Source organism: Mustela erminea, chromosome 10 (genome assembly GCF_009829155.1).
Source record: "Mustela erminea isolate mMusErm1 chromosome 10, mMusErm1.Pri, whole genome shotgun sequence".
NCBI lineage: Eukaryota > Metazoa > Chordata > Mammalia > Carnivora > Mustelidae > Mustela > Mustela erminea.
The window spans coordinates 95,776,992-95,796,781 of record NC_045623.1 but is presented as its reverse complement, the minus strand read 5'-3'; the positions used below and the strand labels follow the sequence as shown (position 1 = coordinate 95,796,781).

The 19,790-nt window shown below is 49.7% G+C and overlaps 1 protein-coding gene across 3 annotated transcripts in view; it reads right to left on the bottom strand.

The window, feature by feature from the left end:
- The window catches only part of TMCO4 (transmembrane and coiled-coil domains 4), an 85,628-nt gene extending 69,498 nt beyond the window's left edge, over positions 1–16,130 (bottom strand). Inside the window, exons 1-4 of one of the 3 annotated variants that reach the window (XM_032361149.1) lie at positions 16,033–16,130; positions 11,363–11,470; positions 7,054–7,211; positions 4,012–4,189 (exon numbers count right to left, since the gene is read on the bottom strand). In XM_032361149.1, the coding sequence (XP_032217040.1) occupies positions 4,012–4,181 (170 nt within the window). In that variant the 5' untranslated portion in view covers positions 4,182–4,189; positions 7,054–7,211; positions 11,363–11,470; positions 16,033–16,130. The remainder of the gene's footprint in view (positions 1–4,011; positions 4,190–7,053; positions 7,212–11,362; positions 11,471–16,032) is intronic. The other 2 variants (XM_032361147.1, XM_032361148.1) reach the window with 2 other exon arrangements.
- Between the last annotated feature and the right edge of the window lie 3,660 nt (positions 16,131–19,790).

Below are 19,790 nucleotides of genomic sequence, written 5' to 3'. Positions count from 1 at the left end.
CTGAAATGGAGATTATTAGGGGTCCCTGTGAGGGGGAGTAAGGAGGAAGCGGGACTGGGCAGGGGGTACAGTCGAGTTGCAATGTAGCCTCAAGAGGAGGCTCAGCCAGCCCTGCAGGGAGTTCTGTAGATGGGTGAGCCCAGTGGGCCCTTTATACCCCTCCTTGCTCAGGCAATCATCCAGCAAAGGCTGCCGGGGGAAGAGGGTGGAGGCGTGGGCAACATGGCTCTCTTCAGCCAAGGCAGCCCTCTCCGCAGCAGCGGGAGGAGGCCATTGCCAAGGGGACATCTGAGCAATGCAGCACGGTGCCAAGTAAACTGGCCTTCCCATGCCTCAGTTTCCCTATCTGCAAATGGGTTTAAGAGACCAACCTCATTTGGTTGTTTGAGGATTCAATGAGCTGGCAGAGCCTGGCGCATAAGAGATACCCAAGGAATGTCAGCTGGCCTCACGACTTTTACATCTTTTTTTTTTTTTTTAAATTAACATATAATGTATTATTTGCCCCAGGGGACGACTTTTATTTCTATATAGATATAAAAGGTGACCAAGGAAGGCAGTGGAGAAGGGGTTTCAGAGTTGGACTCTGACGTCCAGGGCACGAGGGGAGTCCTGGCTCCCTCGGTGACTGGCTTCATGCCCGTACTTCTCTGAGCCTGGTTTTCCTGTGCTATAAAATGCAGAAGATAACAGGATATGCCTCGGAGATTGGACAGAAAGATTAAGTGACATCTTAATACGGCCCGGCACCTGATAACCCTCAATAAATGTTGGCTACTGCTCTTACAATTATTGTCATTTGCACCATTGCAATCTACTGGGATAATCCCGGGGCGGTTGCGTGGGTGTGCATGGAGGCACAGAATGACCGAGTGAGCTGAACATTACTTACAGGTCAACGAAGCGTGGCCTGGCCCTGTGTCCAAGAAGGAGGTCTTGGATGTTAAGAAGCATCTCATCATAAGAGAGGACGGGTCAAGAGCACAGACTCCGCTTCCAATCTTAGCACTGTCACTAGCTGTGTGATCTTGGACAAGTTACTCAACCTCTCTGTGCCTCAGTTTCTTATCTATAAAATGATGGCGATAATGAAGAAACCCATTTCATCGGGTCACTGGAAGTTAACATTTCTCCTTGGGCTTAGAACAAAATCTGGCCCATATAAAGCACTATATATGTGTCTTACAATAAAGAAATGAGGGGCGCCTGGGTGGCTCAGTTGGTTAAGCATCTGCCTTCGGCTCAGGTCAAGATCTCAGGGTCCTGGGATTGGGCTCTGCATTGGGCTCCCTGCTCAGTGGGGAGTCTGCATCTCCTTCTCCCTCTGCAGCTCCCCCTACTTGTGTGCGCTCGCTCCCACTCTCTCACTGTCAAATGAATAAATAAAATCTTAAAAAATATGAATTAATGAGTACGCACATAAAGTAGCAATACAGCAGTGGATTACAAAACAAACAGCGTTGCAGATTGGCAGGACTTTGAGAATGGCTTCTGAAAGTGCTTGTCGGCTTGGCCAGAATGGGTCAGAATCAGCCGCAACAATGATACCAAATCATAACCACAGAGCAACCGTCTGTCAGCCCCTGGGCCACAGAAGTGCTTTATTCACACTGAGTCTCTTACTTCTCACCACACCCCACCAGGGAGGGAGGTGTTCTTCTTACCCCCAGCCTAGAGATAAGGAAATGCAGCCCCAGAGAGGTGAAGGGATAACTCTAGGGTTCAAACCCCTGTCTATCTTCACGACACCAGAGGCCTTGCTTACCCACCGGGACACTGCCCCTCCCCAGCAATTAGGTGACTGGGTGCTCACCCAGAAGCACCAAATATTCCCTTAGTCCTGGCCCCCCCCCTTGCTGATGGAGCCCCTCGCTGCAGAGGTTAAATCAAGGTTCTCACCCCTGGGAAGGGGCAAAACCTCACCCCAAATCCAGGGTTTCTCATCCCGAGTCCAAAGCTGCTCCTACTCGCCAGGAGCTGGCAAACTACCCAAGTGGGCCGGAGCGGGCCTGCACCTGCTTTTATAAATAAAGTTTTATTGGAACACAGCCACGTGCATCCTCTGTGTACTGCCTCCTGCTGCTTTAAGGCTAGGACGGCAACATCGAGTGAGGACCACAGAAGCTGCACGGCCTGCGAGCCGGAGATCCCGGGCCCTTCACAGAACACGTGTGCCGTCCCCTGCTCCACCCCATAATTTCTCCATGGTGAATAAACAGAGTTAATTCTAGGGAGTGGCATCTGTGATGTTTCTGGCTCAGATACAAAATACATAAAAAAGACTTACTTTTATGTCCCCTGTGGACAGCACACATCCCCAGAGTGCCCTGTAAAGATTACTGAAACCGATGGTGTTTCTGGGTTGTAACATGATCGAAATTACTTTCAAAATGTGTTTCAGGCCTAAAGAACATGGAGCTTGTGGACGGAACTGACCTTCTGAAAGGGAAGCTTTGAGGAAGGACACCCAGGGCACATGCCTCTGGCTGGGCAGAAGCAGCCACGTTTACAGGGGTACCCGGATGTGTGTGTGTTTGTAGGGCGGGAGGCTCACAGGACAATAACTTGCTCCTCCATGTGCCCTCCCAGGATGTGCCCAGCACAGGCCTGGCACACAAAGCAGGCTCATGAACATCTGTTTATGGGAACAAAGTACACAGAGATCATCCCCCTCCTGCTCCCCATGTACTGGCTTCTCGGGTACACCCAGCTGTAGGGGAGGCTCTGGGACTCACAGGTGGACAAGGCAGCTCCTGCCCTCTGGGAACCCCAACTGGAGGGGGGGCCGGTGTGGGAAGAGCTGCAGGGCAGCACGGTGGCTGCAGGGCTGGGCTGCTGAACATATGGCTGGAGAAACACCCTGGTCTGGGGTTTGGGGAGGTCTGGGAAGGCTTCCTGGAGGTGACGCCCAAGGAGATGAATATGCCTGAGTATTCAGTCTGGCAGGGGAGATGAAGATAAAAGACCAAAAAAAAACCCAAAAAACAAAAAAAACCTCAAACCCAAAAAACACCAAATACCCAGCTAAGACCTAAGGCATGGGGAAGTTTACTCACGGGGGACGTTTTGGGGGTAAGTCTTGAAAATGCCGCCAACCCCCAAACTTCCTGTCATTTCCTGCCCCCATCTGTTGTTTCCTGTCTCAGTAATGGTATTTCTGTCCTTCTAGCCCCACCCACCACCTGGAGGTTTGGGGCCACAGCAAGCTCCTCCCTCTGCTCCATCCACAGCAACCGACCTGTCTCCCCGAGGAAAGTCTGTCTCACCTGTGCACCCCTCCATCTCCTGGTGTCGTTCAATGTCCACCTTTTGTTCTATGACACCTGGATGAAACCCATCCAGACACTTAACCTCGTCCGTCTAGTATAATGGCAGTCAGTTATCCGGGTGCCCTACCCAGACGGTGAGCCCCGAGAGGGCAGGAGCCAGGCCCCATTTTTCTCCTAGCACTACACCTAGCATAGAGTAGGTGCTCAATAAATGCATGCTGTATGCGTGAATAAATATCTTTCCTCCCATCAGACTGTGTCCTGTTTGAGGGCAGTGATTCATCTCTTTCACGGGTACCTTCCATGTCCTCTAGATCACACCTGGCACACAGGAGGTGCTTAGAAAATGCTTGGTGTGGGTAAATGAGCGAGTACTGAATGAGGTATGTCTTATGCCCCAGATCGCGAACTCCTTAAAGGTAAGGACAATGACTTTCTCCTCTTTGCCAGTACTATCCGGTAGGGAGCCTGGCTGTCAATAATTGGTTCCCTGAGGTGCCTGGGTGACTCAGTGGGTTGGGTCTCTGCCTTCAGCTCAGGTCATGATCTCAGGGTCCTAGGATCGAGGCCCACATTGGGTTCTCTGCTCAGTAGGGAGCCTGTTCCCCACCCCCCGCCTCTCTGTCTGCCTCTCTGCTGCTTGTGATCTCTCTCTCTGTCAAATAAATAAATAAAATCTTAAAAAAAAAAACTGGTTCCCTGAGAAAGCTTGACACTCCCTCTGTGAGACAACAGCACTCACCTATGCTCAGGTTCTGGAAAGAGCTGGGACAGGGAGACGCCACAGAGGGCGGCATAGGCAAAGCGGTTGGCCTCGGCCAGCTCGCGGCCCGTGGGCAGAGGCGACTCCCCCTCCACAGCTGGCTCGGGTACTAGAGGCAGCCTCTGGCTCAATCTTTCCGGTGTGGCCATTTCCAAACCTGCAGGAAAAAAAAAATCTCAGTGAAAAATGCAATCAGGGGTAGGTAAAATTTTTGTAAATGGCACACAATGACTACCAATCATGAAAGAAAAGGCTGATAATTTGAACCTTCATTCAAGATAAGAACTGCTATTCATCATCACCCAGAGACTGAAAATACACACCAGGGACTGGGGACAGATATTTTCAATGGGTATCAACAAAGAATTTGTACCCATAGTATATAAACAACCCCTATAAAGTCATGAAGAAAAAGAAATAAGGCAAAATTTAAAATAGGCAAAACACCTGAACAGGCACCTCATAAAAGATACCCAATGACCAACGAACACATAAAGTTCAATGTTGTTAGTCACCAGAGAAATAAAGCAAAGCTCCAATGAGACAGTGCTATCTATTCATCAGAATGGCTAAAATTGAAAGTCTGACAATACTAAGTGTTGGTGAGGAAAGGGATATATAAGACTTCCACACACTGCTGGGGGGAGTATTTGTGGTACAATCTTTTGGAAAATGGTTGGACATTTTTCACTAAAGTTAAATGTATGTCTTTTCTATGCCCCAGAAATTCTACTCCTGAGAAACGAGGACTAATGTCCACCAGAGGGCACGTACATGAACGCTCATAGAAGCTCCATTCACAATAGTCCCAAACCAGAAGCAAGCTCCATGTTTGTCTGCAGTGGAATGGAAAAACTGCACCATATTCAGACCACAGAATATCACAAAGCAATGAAAAAGGGTAAGTCTGGCTAACCGCAACAACATGAGTGAACCTACAGGCACAATGATAAGCAGACAAACTTATCTGCGGAATCGTGTTCGTATGAATGTGAAAAACAGGTCGAACCAATCTAGGGTGAAAGAAGATAGAAGAGAGGTTGCCCATGGCAGGCAGTGAGTACTGGCTCGGATGGGGCACAGTGAGCCTTCTGGATGATGGAAATGTTCTGTATCTATATCACCCACTGTGATTACATGAATGTAAATATACATAAAAATTCACCAAGCTGTAGGCTTACAATTTGTTTTCTCCATGTAGGTCACACGACCCTGAGATCTTGACCTGAGCCCAAATCAAGAGTTGGACACCTTCACTGACCAAGCCCCCCCCGCCAGTGCCCCCTGTCTCCCTGCAGAAGGTAAGCAGAGTATTTGCCATTTTGTCACCTGCTCTGCCCTAAGACCCAGATCAGGGCGTCACATATCATTTTCCCTTCGTCATGCATCCAGCACACACTTACTGAATGTCTGCAGTATTCCAAGGCCTGTTCAGAGCTAGGGGCGTAGCAGGAAACAAAACTATATATATATATATATATATATATATATATATATATATATATATATCCCTTATATAGAAGGTATAGAATATATACCTTATATTCTATTGGTATATACAGGTAAACAAATACTTTAAATACATATTATTTAAGGGGTGCCTGGGTGGCACAGTCGGTTAAGCGTCTGCCTTTGGCTCAGGCCATGATCCCAGGGTTCTGGGATCAAGTCCCACGTCAGGCTCCCTGCTCTGTGGGGAGCCTGCTTCCCCCTCTCTCTCTGCCACTCCCCCTACTTATGCTCATGTGTACTCTTTCTCTCTCTGACAAAATAAATAAATAAATAAATAAAGTCTTTAAAATATATCTGGATCTATCTATCTATCTATAATTTAAGATAAAAATAAGTATTATGAAAATAGAGCAGAGTGTTGGGATAGAGCCTGGGAGGTCAGGGAGGGCTTCTCAGAGGAGGTGGCATTTAGGCTGAGGCAGAATGATGTGAAGGTCAGAGGAGGAGTGTCTCAGGCAGAGGAAATAGCAGGGATGAAGGCCTAGAAGACGGACCAGCTTGTATACTCGAAAGTGCGGTGACAGCCAGTGTGGCTATAGCATAGTGAGCAAGCCTGGTTTGGGGGCATGAGACGGAGTTTGGGGCAGAAGAAACGAGTGGGCGGGGGAGCTGCTGGGGGCCATACCATGTGGGACCACATCCTCCCAGCTCACGAGTCAGACTACATCATGAAGGCAGCAACCAGGGGGATGCTGAGTAAGGGTTTGTGGGACCTCTTGGGACTAATTTTGCAAGTGCCTGCGAGACTATAATTATTTTCCAACAGAAAGCTTTTTATTTTATTTATTTTTTAAGATTTTATTTATTTATTTGACAGACAGAGGTCACAAGTAGGCAGAGAGGCAGGCGGGGTGGGGGGTGCAGGCTCCCAGCTGAGCAGAGCCCCTGATGCGGGGCTCGATCCCAGGATCCTGGGATCATGACCTGAGCCGAAGGCAGAGGCTTTAACCCACTGAGCTACCCAGGCGCCCCCAACAGAAAGCTTTTTAAAAAGCAGCAGGATGCCTCTACAGATTTTTAAAGACCTTTTCTTAAGTTCTAAGCAAATGAAAAATAAAAGTCCACTTCACTCCAAATGAACTAGTTCATTTAATAAATATATACATGCACCCATAGGCACCAGGTGTCACCCCATGTGCTGTGGCACAGCGGAAACGAAGACAGACAGCAGCGCTTCAACCTGGAGGGATGTTCCAGCAAAGGAGACAGACGATACGCAAACTCATAATGTTTAAGATGAGACAGCCTTAAATAATGGTGAGGATGTGAAGAACAAGAAACCTTAAAGAACACTCACCCAGAGGGGCGCGTGGGTGGCTCAGTGGTTAAAGCCTCTGCCTTCGGCTCAGGTCATGATCCCAGGGTCCTGAGATCGAGCCCCGCACTGGGCTCTCTGCTCGGCAGGGAGCCTGCTTCCTCCTCTCTCTCTGCCTGCCTCTCTGCCTACTTGTGATTTCTGTCAAATAAATAATAAAATCTTTAAAAAAAAAAAAAAAAAAGAATACTCACCCAGATTTCAGGAAACAGTTGCGGGCCTCCCTTCTCTAAGTCTGAAAACAGGCTGTTCAGCTGCTTGAAGGTTCTTGGAGAAATATGCAAATTGCCCCGGGGTGGGGGGGGTTTAGCAAACCGGAAAAACCAGCCTGTGGGTCCATAGGGTGTGGGATCTGGAGAAGGAGAGACTGGTTAGCCCTGGGGTTCAGGGCAGCCTCGATGCTACTTATATTCTCCTCTGGGCCTTGGCCCCAGCACGTTCCTCTCCCTGGGATGCTTTTCTCAGGAGGCTGGCAGTCACGGCCACTCACTGAGCACAGCCTGGGCCCCTGGCATGGGTCTTCTCGTTTAATATCCCCTTTCTAGCTCCTCATAACCTGAGATGTGGTTATAGCGCCCAGCAGCCACAGGAAGACTGGCACAGGGTCTCCTTCCTATCTGTCACTGGTGCCCTAATTAGTCCCCTTGCCAGAGCGGATGCTCAGAAGACGTCTGTTAGAGGGGCACCTGGGTGGCTCAGTTAAGCATTTGCCTTCAGCTCAGGTCATGATCCCAGGGTCCTGGGATCGAGCCCTGCATGGGGCTTCCTACTCAGTGGGGAGCCGGCTTCTCCCTCCAAAGATGTCTGTTACAGAAACAAATGAAGGAACTAGCTTTTAGGCTTAAGCAAGACCTAGATTTTCTTGCTAATTCTCTTCCCAAAGACACTCCTGTTCTTAAATTGAACATCAGATGAGGAAGGGAGATGGGGCAGGGACCAAGCACCTGGAAGGACCCAGGGTTCCCCAAAACTTCAAATAATCGGAGTTTCCTCCTAATGGACATTTTCCATGCCAAAGAGCCAGAATATTATTTTCCGCCTCTTTAATCCTTTTGAAAGGAATTATCAGGGATAAGGCCCTGTTCCTGAATAGCCCCTTCCCATGGGGCATGAGAATGTGCCCACACCATGCCTACAAACGACGAGATTCAAGCTATGAGCCCAACCATGTTAAAAAGACACAGAAAAGGGGTGCCTGGGTGACTCAGTGGGTTAAGCCTCTGCCTTCGGCTCAGGTCATGATCTCAGGGTCCTGGGATTGAACCCCACATCGGGCTCTTTGCTTAGCAAGGAGCCTGCTTCCCTTTCTCTTTTTGACTGCCTCTCTGCCTACTTCTGATCTCTCTCTCTCTCTGTCAAATAAGTAAATAAAATCTTAAAAAAAAAAAAAAAAAAAAGACACAGAGAAGACAAAACGGCTGGAAGGATATTCTCCCGAATTCTCTATGAAAAGCGAGATACCAGAGACTTTTCAGGATTTTCTCTGTTTCCTGCCATCAATATGTGTTGCTTCCGAACTCTAAAGAAAGTTAGTATATGTGGAGACTGGCAGAGACTCTCTATATCTTACAGCAGGAGGGTCTTGGTTTCTGGATTGTGATTGTTTTCTTTATTATGTTTTATGAATTTTTGGTAATGAGTATATATTGATTTTAAGTTCAGAAAAAAAAAGTCATGATTTTAAATGATAACGTGGTATGCGGAGGCCGGCTCATTCTGGCTGGGAAGAACTGATTCTGCCTGACTCCGGCAGCCTGAGATGGACCACAGCCGAAGGAATGACATCACAGAAAGTGGGAGATGCTACACAGGACGGGTTTTATTTTCTAGAGAGTTGGTTAACAGCACATCACTGGATATACAATATGATTCCAGGTAGGTTTTTATAAAATGTTTCACAGACCAAAAAGAGCACAAGCAAATCTATCCAAATGCTAATGACCACTGTCTCTTGGTGGTGGGGCTGTGGGACTAGATGTAATTGGGTTTTGTTCTTCCTATTTTTGTGTACTTTTTTTTTTTTTTACAAGATTTTATTTATTTGAGAGAGAGAGAACATGAGAGAGAGAGAGAGAGAGCAAGTAGAGTGGGGGTTGAGGGTGGGGAGGAAGGGGCAGGTAGGGAGAGGGAGAAGCAGACTCCCTGCTGAGCAGGGAGCCCCACACGGGGCTCCATCCCAGGACCCCAGGATCTTGACCTGAGCTGAAGGCAGATGCTTAACCAACCGAGTCACCCAGGAGCCCCAATTTTCTGTATTTTTCATGTTTTCCATCCTGAGTGCATTGGTATTTTTATAATGAAAAAAAAATTTTTTTAATTAAAAACAATTTTGCTCTTGATCCTCAGAAGAGGATTGCTTTATCCCAGACAGCCTTGGCCCTGGGTGGCCCATCGACCTGAGGTCACAGTTAAGTCCCAATCCACTGACCAACAACCAGGTCTTGTAACCCACAGAATGGATGAGGGGCAGCGTGGCAGGCTGAGGCAAGCCCCATGCTGGTGTGAAGGAGGAGCCCCTGTTTCCGACCCTGCGGATTATTCGCCTGGATGGGCTGGGCCCCCAAACTCTCCCAGCTGACAGAGTGTGCTGGCAGCTGTGGGGCACAGAGATCTGTCACCTGAACGGTCTACACTGGTCCTCAGGAGTCTCTACCCCTTGCTCGGTCTGATTTGGGAACAGGGTCTGGTCCAAGGGAAACTGAGATTTTCAAGTATGTCTGAGAAGCTAAAGCAGTTTTCAGAAGGAGTGCTGGCTTCTCGCGGTGAGAAGACGACCAGTGGTCAGGGCTCATCGTGACTTCTGGGGCCACCTAGAGTGCAGGGAGCTGGTCCAGCAGCACCCAGGGCCTAGGAGGTCAATGACAGATGGAGCAACTTCTGGACATCAAGGGTCTCCTGGGGATCTGCCCCGGTCCAGGTGCTGTGAAGACAACAAGGGACTCGGAGAAAGGTGTTGCACTTGACTCAGAAGAAAGAGCACCTGCTGGCAGGGAGAGGACATACACACACTGAGAACCAGCAGGGCGAACGGTCACCCATGGCTGGACTGCAAAGGCCAGGCCCAGGATGGACAGGCGTTACGCCAGTGTGGGCGGTGGCCTGATGGTCTATGATTATGAGCTTTATCTAGCCTGTGATATTACCTATGCCAGAAAATGCTGGCTGAAGTCTTATGGTCAGTAGGGAGGGTAGTGAGCCATTCCACACAGCTGTCCTCAGCTCCGCAAGCACCCACAGTAGGTGCCCCACTCATATTTGCTGAGGAACGCCACATAAACCCAGCGGGATTTCTTCCTGGGGGGCGGGGAATGAAAAACCCCCGAGTCAGCACCACAGAGAAAACAAGTATGATCAATATCCGTTCTGAAACATCCTTTAAATCATCCTTAAAACTCTATGACCTGAGCCTTTAGGAGATCACATGCAAGAATTAATTTCTTCTGTGTTTCTTATTTTTTTTAAATGCAGATTTTCTTTATTTATTTGAGAGAAAGAGAGAGTGCACATGAGCCGTGGGGAGGGGCAGACAGAGAGGGAGCAGCAGAGCCCCCACGGAGCAGGGAGCCCAATGACCTGAGCCAAAGGCAGAGGCTGAACTGACTGAGCCACCCAGGTGCCCCTGAACTTCTTTTGTGTTCCTTACATGGCAGCCCATTATGGCCTTTTTAACCCCTTAGAGCAGTTAGTGGAGGCCAAGGTCAAATTTGACGTGAATGCGTGTGTATGGAGTGGGTGTTCTTTTTCTCTTTCCTTCTTTTTCTGGTGAACTGGTTATAACCGAGGTCTGTCTTTCTTTCTTCTTCTCAGAGAGGGGGACGGAGGGAGAGGAAGAGGGGGAGGGAGAATCAAGCGGACTCCACGCCCCATGCAGAGCCTGATGGCGGGGCTCGATCTCACAACCCTGAGATCATGACCTGAGCTGAAATCAAGTCAGACACTGAGCTGACGGGGCCACCCAGGCACACCCACGGTTGAGTGTTTTTTTTTTTTTTTAAAGATTTTATTTATTTATCTGACAGACAGAGATCACAAGCAGGCAGAGAGGCAGGCAGAGAGAGGAGGAAGCAGGCTCCCCGCCGAGCAGAGGGCCTGATGTGAGGCTTGATCCCAGGACCCTGGGATCATGACCTGAGCCGAAGGCAGAGGCTTGACCCACTGAGCCACCCAGGCGCCCCTACAGTTGAGCTTGTGGTACAGTAACAGAAGCATCACTAGTGGGATAACAACAGTATTACGAGAGGGCCAGGGACTAACTGTTCTGGAGCCAGAGAAAGAAAAGGACTCGGTTGAAGAAACCCTTCACAACAAATAGAGCTACAGCATTGTTCTTAGGCCAGAAACTCTGAAGACAGTAGTTCAAAGTTCATACAAACACATACCCATACCCACACACACACAACCTTGAGATGGTTCTAGAAGGGAGGATTCGAGGCAGTCCCCATTCACTCCCCCCATCTCACCCCCCTTCCAGCATTTTAGAAGAGAAACCCATTCATTCTATACCTCTCTCTGGAAGTTAAATTGGAAGCCACTGGTCCAGGTAGCATTTCAGGAGGTCTCCATGGCAACAGTTCCGACACAGAAGAATCCAGAGGGTTTCAGAGAATCCCGCTACAGACCAGAAGAAGGGAAGGATGTTGGCACGGAGGGAGAGTTCCTATCCCATCTCACTTCAGCAGCCGGGAGGATGGGCAGGTGGTGGAGTTGGGGGGACAGCGTGCCGTTGGGATGGACACTCAGGTTGTATGATGTTCTGTCCACATCACGGTTGCTCCATTCCTGCCCCACTAGCGCCCTGGTACAAGCCAACATCATCTCAGGTGGATCCCGGCAGAAGCCGCCCCACCAGTCTCCCGCTCCGTCTGTTCTCCCTGCTAGCCGTCCACCATGCTGCAGCCAGAAGCTCCATCTCCACCTGAAGTCAGATCATGACCTTCTCTGCTCCAAACCTCTGCTAATCGCTTTCCAGAGTCACAGCTCTTCCAGCGGCGCCTGCGCCATATGCAACCTGGCCCCTGGTCTCTCCACCTTCCTCCCCTTCTCCCCTTCACCCGCTCCGCTCCACTGTACATCCTCCTTGCTGCTTCTGGGGCCCATCAGCTATGCTCTCACCTCAAGGCCTTTGCATGGTCTATTCCATCTGCCCGGAATGCTCTTCCCGCCGACAACCACATGGCCGACTCCCTTCACCTCCTCCCTGTCTCTGTTCAAATCTCGCAGCTCAGTGAGACCACTCTGCCCCTGCTTTCCATCCCAATCCCTTTTCCCTGGCTCCCCTGCTTGGTCCCCAGCACGAATCTCTGTCTGCCATACTGGATCATTCACTTGTTTACACCCGTTGCTTATTGTCCGTCCCTTTCCGCCCTTATGCAAGCACAGCAGGCACTTACAGACATCTGCTGAATGAACGGTGGTTTCTACTTGGGAATAACTATAACATAATGGGAGGCACATCTGCTGAGGAAGGAGGTGGGGCGGGGAATGGCAAAATGTGTGATGTTCACTTGATCTGCTGGTTTTCAAATTGCCCCACAGGGCCCCAGGGCCTTACTCTGGTGGGCAAGAGGAGATACAGTGGGGACCCTTCAAATTATAGCAGTAAATAATCCAGGGTATTATCCCTCCAAAAGAAATGAATATATATATTTATATATATAATATGAATATATATTATATACATATAAATATATGTATATATACACACATACATATGTGTGTGTGTATGTGTGTATATAACTTATGAATTTATTTATTTATTTGAGAGAGAGCACATGCACACACATGCGTCAGTGGTGGGGTGCAGGGGGAGAGGGAGAAGCACATTCCCTGCTGAGCTCGGAGCCCCAGAGCTCAATCCCAGGACCCCGAGATCATGACCTGAGCCAAAGGCAGATGCTTAACCGACTGAGCCACCCAGGTGCCTCTCAGCCTTACATTTAAAAAAATTTATATTATTTTATTTTATTTATTTATTTGACAAACAGAGATCTCAAGTAGGCAGAGAGGCAAGCAGAGAGAGAGGGGGAAGCAGGCTCCCCGCCAAGCAGAGAGTCTGATGCGGGGCTCGATCCTAGGACCCTGGGATCATGGCCTGAGCTAAAGGCAGAGGCTTTAACCCACTAAACCACCTAGGCGCACCCCTCAGCCTTTCATTTTTAAAGGAGGACGATACAGTTTTATATAAAGTGAGGTTCCCATATTTGCTCAAATGGTACTCCCAAATGTAGATTTCATTCCTGAGCACCTCTCAACAAACCCAGTCCAGTCCTGGAAGTCAGGAGGGGACAGCTGGGGTGGTAACAGGGGATAGGAGGAGGAAATTACCCCCCGAGATGAGTATGCAACTCCCTCCCACAATCCTAGGGATGTCTCGTGGCCTGGGGTTGGGCTCAGGTCAGAAGGATAAGGTGATGTTAACCTGGGGAAAGGGAGATACAGGAGGAACGGTGGTCTAGTGGAGCATGTGCAAAGGCCCTGAGGAGGGAGGAGACAGCATGCCGCAAGCACAGAGGGCTACTGATGAAGTGGCCTGAGATGGGGCTGGAGGTGTAGGCTAAACGGTACAGGGCCTTATGGTCCATGTTAATGGTCTTGTTGTTTGCCCTAAAATGAACAGGAAACCACAGCAGAATTTTAAGCCGAGGGTGGTGCAACTGAATGGGCCCGAATGCCCAAGTGGAGGGCAGCTAAGCAGAAAGTGGACTGGGGTCCCCCCTTCGATTCCCTTCTGACCACTACTGCACACTCAAGGCAGCAAGCCCCTCCCCCCCAATCTTATCTGCAGCCCCAGTTTAACATGTACAGCAGTGTTTACAACACACACAGGCCATAAAGGACCGGATGACATTTCTCAGGTCTCCCCTGTGCGGGCCCAGGTAGCTGGTCCTGCCTTTGCGGCCTAGAGCACCAGCCTGGAGCACCTGTGCAGGCTCAGGAGAAATTCTGTAGGCTTCAACCTTCATGAACTCTCCACGCTAAGCTATGGCAACCTACTTGGCCAACCTACTCGGCGCCCATCCAATTGCTCCTGGGCCTTTGGCGGAAAAAGCAAAAAGGCTCCCAGAGCACCAGCCCCAGGCCCTTTGTGGTTTCAGCTACTTTCCTCTTTATGACAACCTTAGAGGCAGCATTTTACAAATGAGGAAACTGAGGCACAGGGTGGTCATGTGGCTCGATCAAGATGACTCAGGAGGCCATAAGCCCCTAGGGACCTGAGCCCACATCTGTCTGCTACCACGCCGGCGACAGCAAGCGCTGTTAGAAGCTGAAATGCTGTGGGGCCAACAGTCTGTTTCTGACCTTGAGAAGGAGTCTCAGCCTCCTTGCCTGGAACTCAGCCAACCACTCCCACCTCTGCCTCTTATATCTCTCTGCCGAGAGCGGTAACAGAGTACCTACAGGGTCACTGGAGCCTCTAAATAAATATGCTCTAAGTAAATACACCCTCGCTCACTCCTGATGCGGCAGGGCCTTGGCCAGAGGCCACATTTTAGACCATCCTTTACCATTCAAGAAGCATTCTGGGGGCGTCTGGGTGGCTCAGTGGGTTAAGCCGCTGCCTTCGGCTCAGGTCATGATCTCAGGGTCCTGGAATTGAGTCCCGCATCGGGCTCCCTGCTCAGCAGGGAGCCTGCTTCCCTCTATCTCTCTCTCTCTGCCTGCCTCTCCGTCTACTTGTGATCTCTCTCTGTCAAATAAATAAATAAAATCTTAAAAAAAAAAAAAAAAGCAGCATTCTGACATGATACTATCCACGCCAGGCACTTTTACCACCCCTGTTGGATGATAATGAAACAGAGGCCCACAGAGTTCCTTTGGACCACACTCTACCCACCTAGCTCCTCCCCACCAAATCCCTGGGGAGTCCGGAGAAAGCTCAGGCTGTCTGGGCATCTCGAACCAGGCCCACGAGATAGGAGGTTCAATTGACGAGAGGAGGTTCACTCTTTCTCGGCCCTCGTCACATACTTCACAGCTGGTAACATTCCAGGTGTCTGTCCTCTCTGCCCAGCCCTTCCCACCCCTCCACCCCCCAAATGGACAACAGTGTTTTATTCCACTCTTCCTAGGGTAGTCCCCAAGGGCAACACTTCTCTTGTTCACGGCTGTATTTTCAGTGCCTAAACAGTGCACACACTGGGGCACACAGTAGGTGCTCAATATGTGTCTAATAAATGAATGGATGCCCCTACAATGTAAAGGGGTTTCACATTTTCTGCAGTGAAATGAACACTGAGTCAGGGAAAAGAGAACTAACAAGTTAACTCCTACTTTGTGTCAGGCAGCGGTCTCTAGGCCAAGACCTAGAGTCTAGGCCCGCTGTGCTCTTAACTCTGACTCTGGAGCAGGGCAGAGAAAGGACACAGTGAAAGCCTACTTTGTCTCTGTGCCAGGCACTGACTGGGTCAGGCTCTGGAGTCAGGTAACGCAGGTTCTTAAAATGTTCGCCTTCCTAGTGGTGCTGTCTTGGGGGAATTCATCTCTCTGAGCCTGTTTATCTCTCTATATGGTCCCCCCAGAAGTTGGTAGCAGTTCCTCTTTCCTGCTACACCAACAGGTGGCAGGGTGAGAAGTATAGCCCATCTGTAATTGGGGGCCTGGGCTTTTTTTCCAGCCCCCGCCTGGAAATCTCAGTCTGAATGTGTGCTATGAAATCATAGGGCTGTAAGGGCAAGGAGAGAGGGGGTGAGGGGATGCCGGAGGCCTTCCCACTTGTCCGTGGAGGGGACTCTGGGACAAGGGAAAGCCCAGTGACCCTGTGTAACCTTGGGCAAGTTCCTTCCTCTCCCCGGACCTCACTTATCAAGGGAGGTACTGAGCAACCTTTACTGGCTCAGAGCCCTGAGCTGGGAGGCAGAAGGTGCCTGGGTGCACCGCCCGGCCTCAGTTTCCCCATCCGCCGCTCTGTGTAATTCCTAAAGGCGCTTTCCGGCTCTAAAAGCAACCAAGCAACAACCACGCAGCCTGGACCCCAAGCAGGCAGCGCCTGGAGCAGCTCGTGGCCACTCCTCGGGAGGCCTGGCGCCCACGAGGGGCAGAGGGCAGGGTGGGGGGCAAAGGCCCGCAGGGCCTGGTCGGGCCTTGAGGGAGTAACCCTGGTGAGGCCAGAGGTGGGGAGTGGCCCTGGCGTGGGCGAACTCCGCCCGCGGCCCGACTCAACCCGTATTTCTTACCTGGCGGCGGCGGCAGCGGCGGCGGCAAAGGCAAGGACTCCTCCCGCCCGGCTCGCCTCCTCGGCCTCGGCCCCGCCCCGCCCCGCCCCGCCCCGCCCCGCCCCGCCCCGCCCCCTCGGTCTCTCCCGGCCGATTCCGCAGCCTGTATCGCCGGGAGCTCCCGGCCACCCCCCACCTACTGCCCGGCAGGCTCCGCCCCTCCTGCCCGGCTGGTCCCGCCTCTTGCGCATACTGTCCCGGGCGCGTGGGCCGGCCTTCCGGCCCGTGTGTCACGCACTGCGTGTCCCAACACGGCTCTGCTCGTTGCCACCCCGCGACAGGCGAGCCGGCATCAGGAAGTGACGGGCCAGCTGGGGCGCGAGACGCGGTGTGTGGATCTGGTTGCCTTCCAGGAAGCAGCAGGACCTCAGAGCCAGAGAGGACCCTGCAAGGCTCACTGGGGGACACTGCTAGCCTGGGGGTTGGTCCCAGAGTGGAGGGCCAGCAAGCGACTTAGATGGAAACTTCCAAAAGTAAAGGGTGTAAAATCAAGGAGCCAGCCACAGAAGCAACCATCCTGCCTGTATATACAGGACAGAGGGAGACACAGCGAGATAAGGAACACAGGCAGGGGGAGTGGGAGAGGGACCGCTGAGCAGGGAGCCCGATGCGGGGCTCCATCTCAGGACCCTGGGATCATGATCTGAGCCGAAGGCAGACGCTCAACAACTGAGCCACCCAAGCGCCCCCCTTGCTCTGATTCTTGTTTAGTTTGTCTAGCGCTAGTTTGGACCAATCGGGGGCCTTCGTGTTTGAGGGTCCCTTGCCTGGCACTCTGCCCAGAGACCTTCCTTTTTCTGCATCTGTTTCCAGCTTTCCGTTACCGTCTCCACTCAGGGTGTCATCTGTATCTTCAAGGCTTAAATGTTTCCTGTTTACAGTTTATTGTCTGCCATCCCCACTAGAATTTTAAAACTCTGAGTGTAGGGATCTCGGCTGTCTTGTCCTCTGCTGTGTGCCCAGCCCCAGCGACTGTGCTGCGCACTTGGTGTTTAGAATTTTATGAATGAAAAATTATTCATTGTGTATCTGAAATTCAAACGTTACTCGGTGTCCCATATATTTACCTGGCAATCCTACTGGAGCCCCAACCCCAGAGCTTCTGATTCTGTTGATCTGGGGTCTGGCCAGGCATAGCATTGTCCACAACCTCACCAGGTATTTCTAATGGATGCATAGCTTCAGGAACCACTGTTGTCGGGCCTTGTCTATGGATTTTAGTCTGCACGCGTTTGAAAGTTGTAGAAGGTCCTGGGCAGTGGTGTGACGTGATCTGACCTTTTAAAAGGATCCCACTGGCTCCTTGCAAGGACAGAGGGGTAAAAACAGGCACAGACAACCCGTTAGGAAGCTGTTGCAATGTTCAACTCAGGGAAGGGACTTGTATTTGTTGTGTGGCTGCTACGGGTTAGGTATGAGGAAAGTATATAATGGAGGGCATAGAATCTGGATCCCAGCCCCAGACCTACCCAAAGGTTGAATTTTTCAGGGATTTGGAAGCCCAAAACTTTCTATTTTTAACAAGTTGCCCTGGTGATCTGATTTGGAACAACTAAATGGTTGGATTGGATTCTCCCAGAAACTATAGAAGTAACCATGAATACTGTTTCGGGGATATTACCCGAAATAGCAGGTGGCTGGCTCTACATACTTTCTGTATTTACTTTATGTTATTCGATCCTATGCAGTGGATACTATGATTAGCCCCATTTCGAAAAAGAAGGAACTGAGACTCAGAGTGGTTAAATACCTTGGCCAGTGACACTGAGAGACTAGACGGCAGAGCCAGGATTTGATCAAAGACCAAATTCGATTTGGACGATTCTGCCGTCCTGCCCTTCCACAGGCTTCAGTATCAACACAGGTTCAGAGATGTTTAGATAAGTTTCAGATAAAGAATCCCCAGTGGGAAAGGCTTCTTCATTATGTCCCGTACATGTCTGTCCTTCCAGGATGTACGTGGGGCTGGCCTGGCCTTGGTGTTCGTTGAATGGAACTGAATTATGGGGGTGATGTCACTGGAGGCAGCCCCCCATTCCTTCCTGTAGAGTATCCTTATGATGCCCTCATGGTGACTTTGAGACTGAAGGACCCAGGAGATTGTTTATGGTCCCTACTCTCCTAGCTGCCATGGGGAAGGACAGGAGACACCTTCAGAGGAGGCCCAGGGTGGAGGGCACTGCAGACGGATTGTGGCTACCATGGATATTGTTATATTGCTGTGAAATCTCCTGTTTGTGTTTCCAAGGCATCATTGACCCGGGGAACTGAACATCTTTCTGTCAACTGGACCATCAACTGGCCCCATTAATTGGAATTGGAGAAGCTAAGCAGCTGGGGTTTGGGGTCAAAGCCACGTGGGTTAATATTTTCCCCTGACTCTACTTCTGCATTAGGTGATAATTTCGTAGTTCTCTGCCTTATCTCTTACACAGAGGCTTGGGTGGCGATGACCTCTGGCTGCTTCTCATCTAAGAATGCTTTGCGCTTTCCCCTGCCCTCATATTTTCTAGTGGATGAGACCCACAGCATTAGTGATATGTGAGATCATTTAGCTGGCATGTGACCCTGCATTAACTCTCCCCGGATCATACACGAGAAAGTTATTACCTTCGAGTCTTATCCATTGAAAACACAGTTTAATGCCATTGAATCCTTTTTTTTTTTTTTTTGAGGTACAATTTTTGTTTCCTGTAAACTACTAATCAAGGCCATTAATTAAACTCCTATTTAAACCATTTTTCTTTGTGACTTACAGGTTCACTAACAGAAAAGATATCTATACATATATATGTATACTTTTCTTTCTTTTTAGAAATGTATTGATATATCTTTAGTGTGTAAAATTATATACATTTTTAAAAAAATATTTTATTTATTTGACAGAGAGCACAAGCAGGCAGAGAGGCAGGCGGAGAGAGAGAGGAGGAAGCAGGCTCCCTGCTGAGCAGAGAGCCCGATGCGGGGCTCGATCCCAGGACCTGAGATCATGACCTGAGCCGAAGGCAGAGGCTTTAACCCACTGAGCCACCCAGGCGCCCCTAAAATTATATACATTTAAGGAGTACAATTTGATATTTTGATGTATATATACCTTGTGAAAAGTTCACCTCGATCAAGTTAAATAACTTAACCTTTAAATAGGTACCATTGATGGTGTGTGTTTGTGTGTGTGTGTGTGTTGAGAAAATTTACTTTAAGGTCTGTCCTCTAAATCAGTATGGAGGTTCCTCAAAAAGCTGAGGAAGAGTAGGGTAGAGCTACCTTATGACCTAGCAATCACGCTACTGGGTATTTACCCTAAAGATACAAATGTAGTGATCTGAAGGGGCACCTGTACGCCAATGTTGGTAGCAGCGATGTCCACAATAGCCAAACTGTGGAAAGGGCCCAGATGTCCATCAACAGATGAATGGATAAAGAAGATGTGGTATGTATATACAATGGAATACTATGCAGCCATCAAAAGAAATGAAATCTTTCCATTTGCAATGACCTGGATGGAACAAGAGGGTATTATGCTAAGCAAAATAAGTCAATCGGAGAAAGACAATTCTCAAATGATCTCACTCATATGTGGAATTTAAGAACAAAACAGGATCATGGGGGAAAGGAGGGAAGAATAAAACATGACAAAATAAGAGAGGGAGATAAATCATAAGAGACTCTCAACCATAGGAAACAAACTGAGGGTTGCTGGAGGGGAAAGGGGTCGGGGG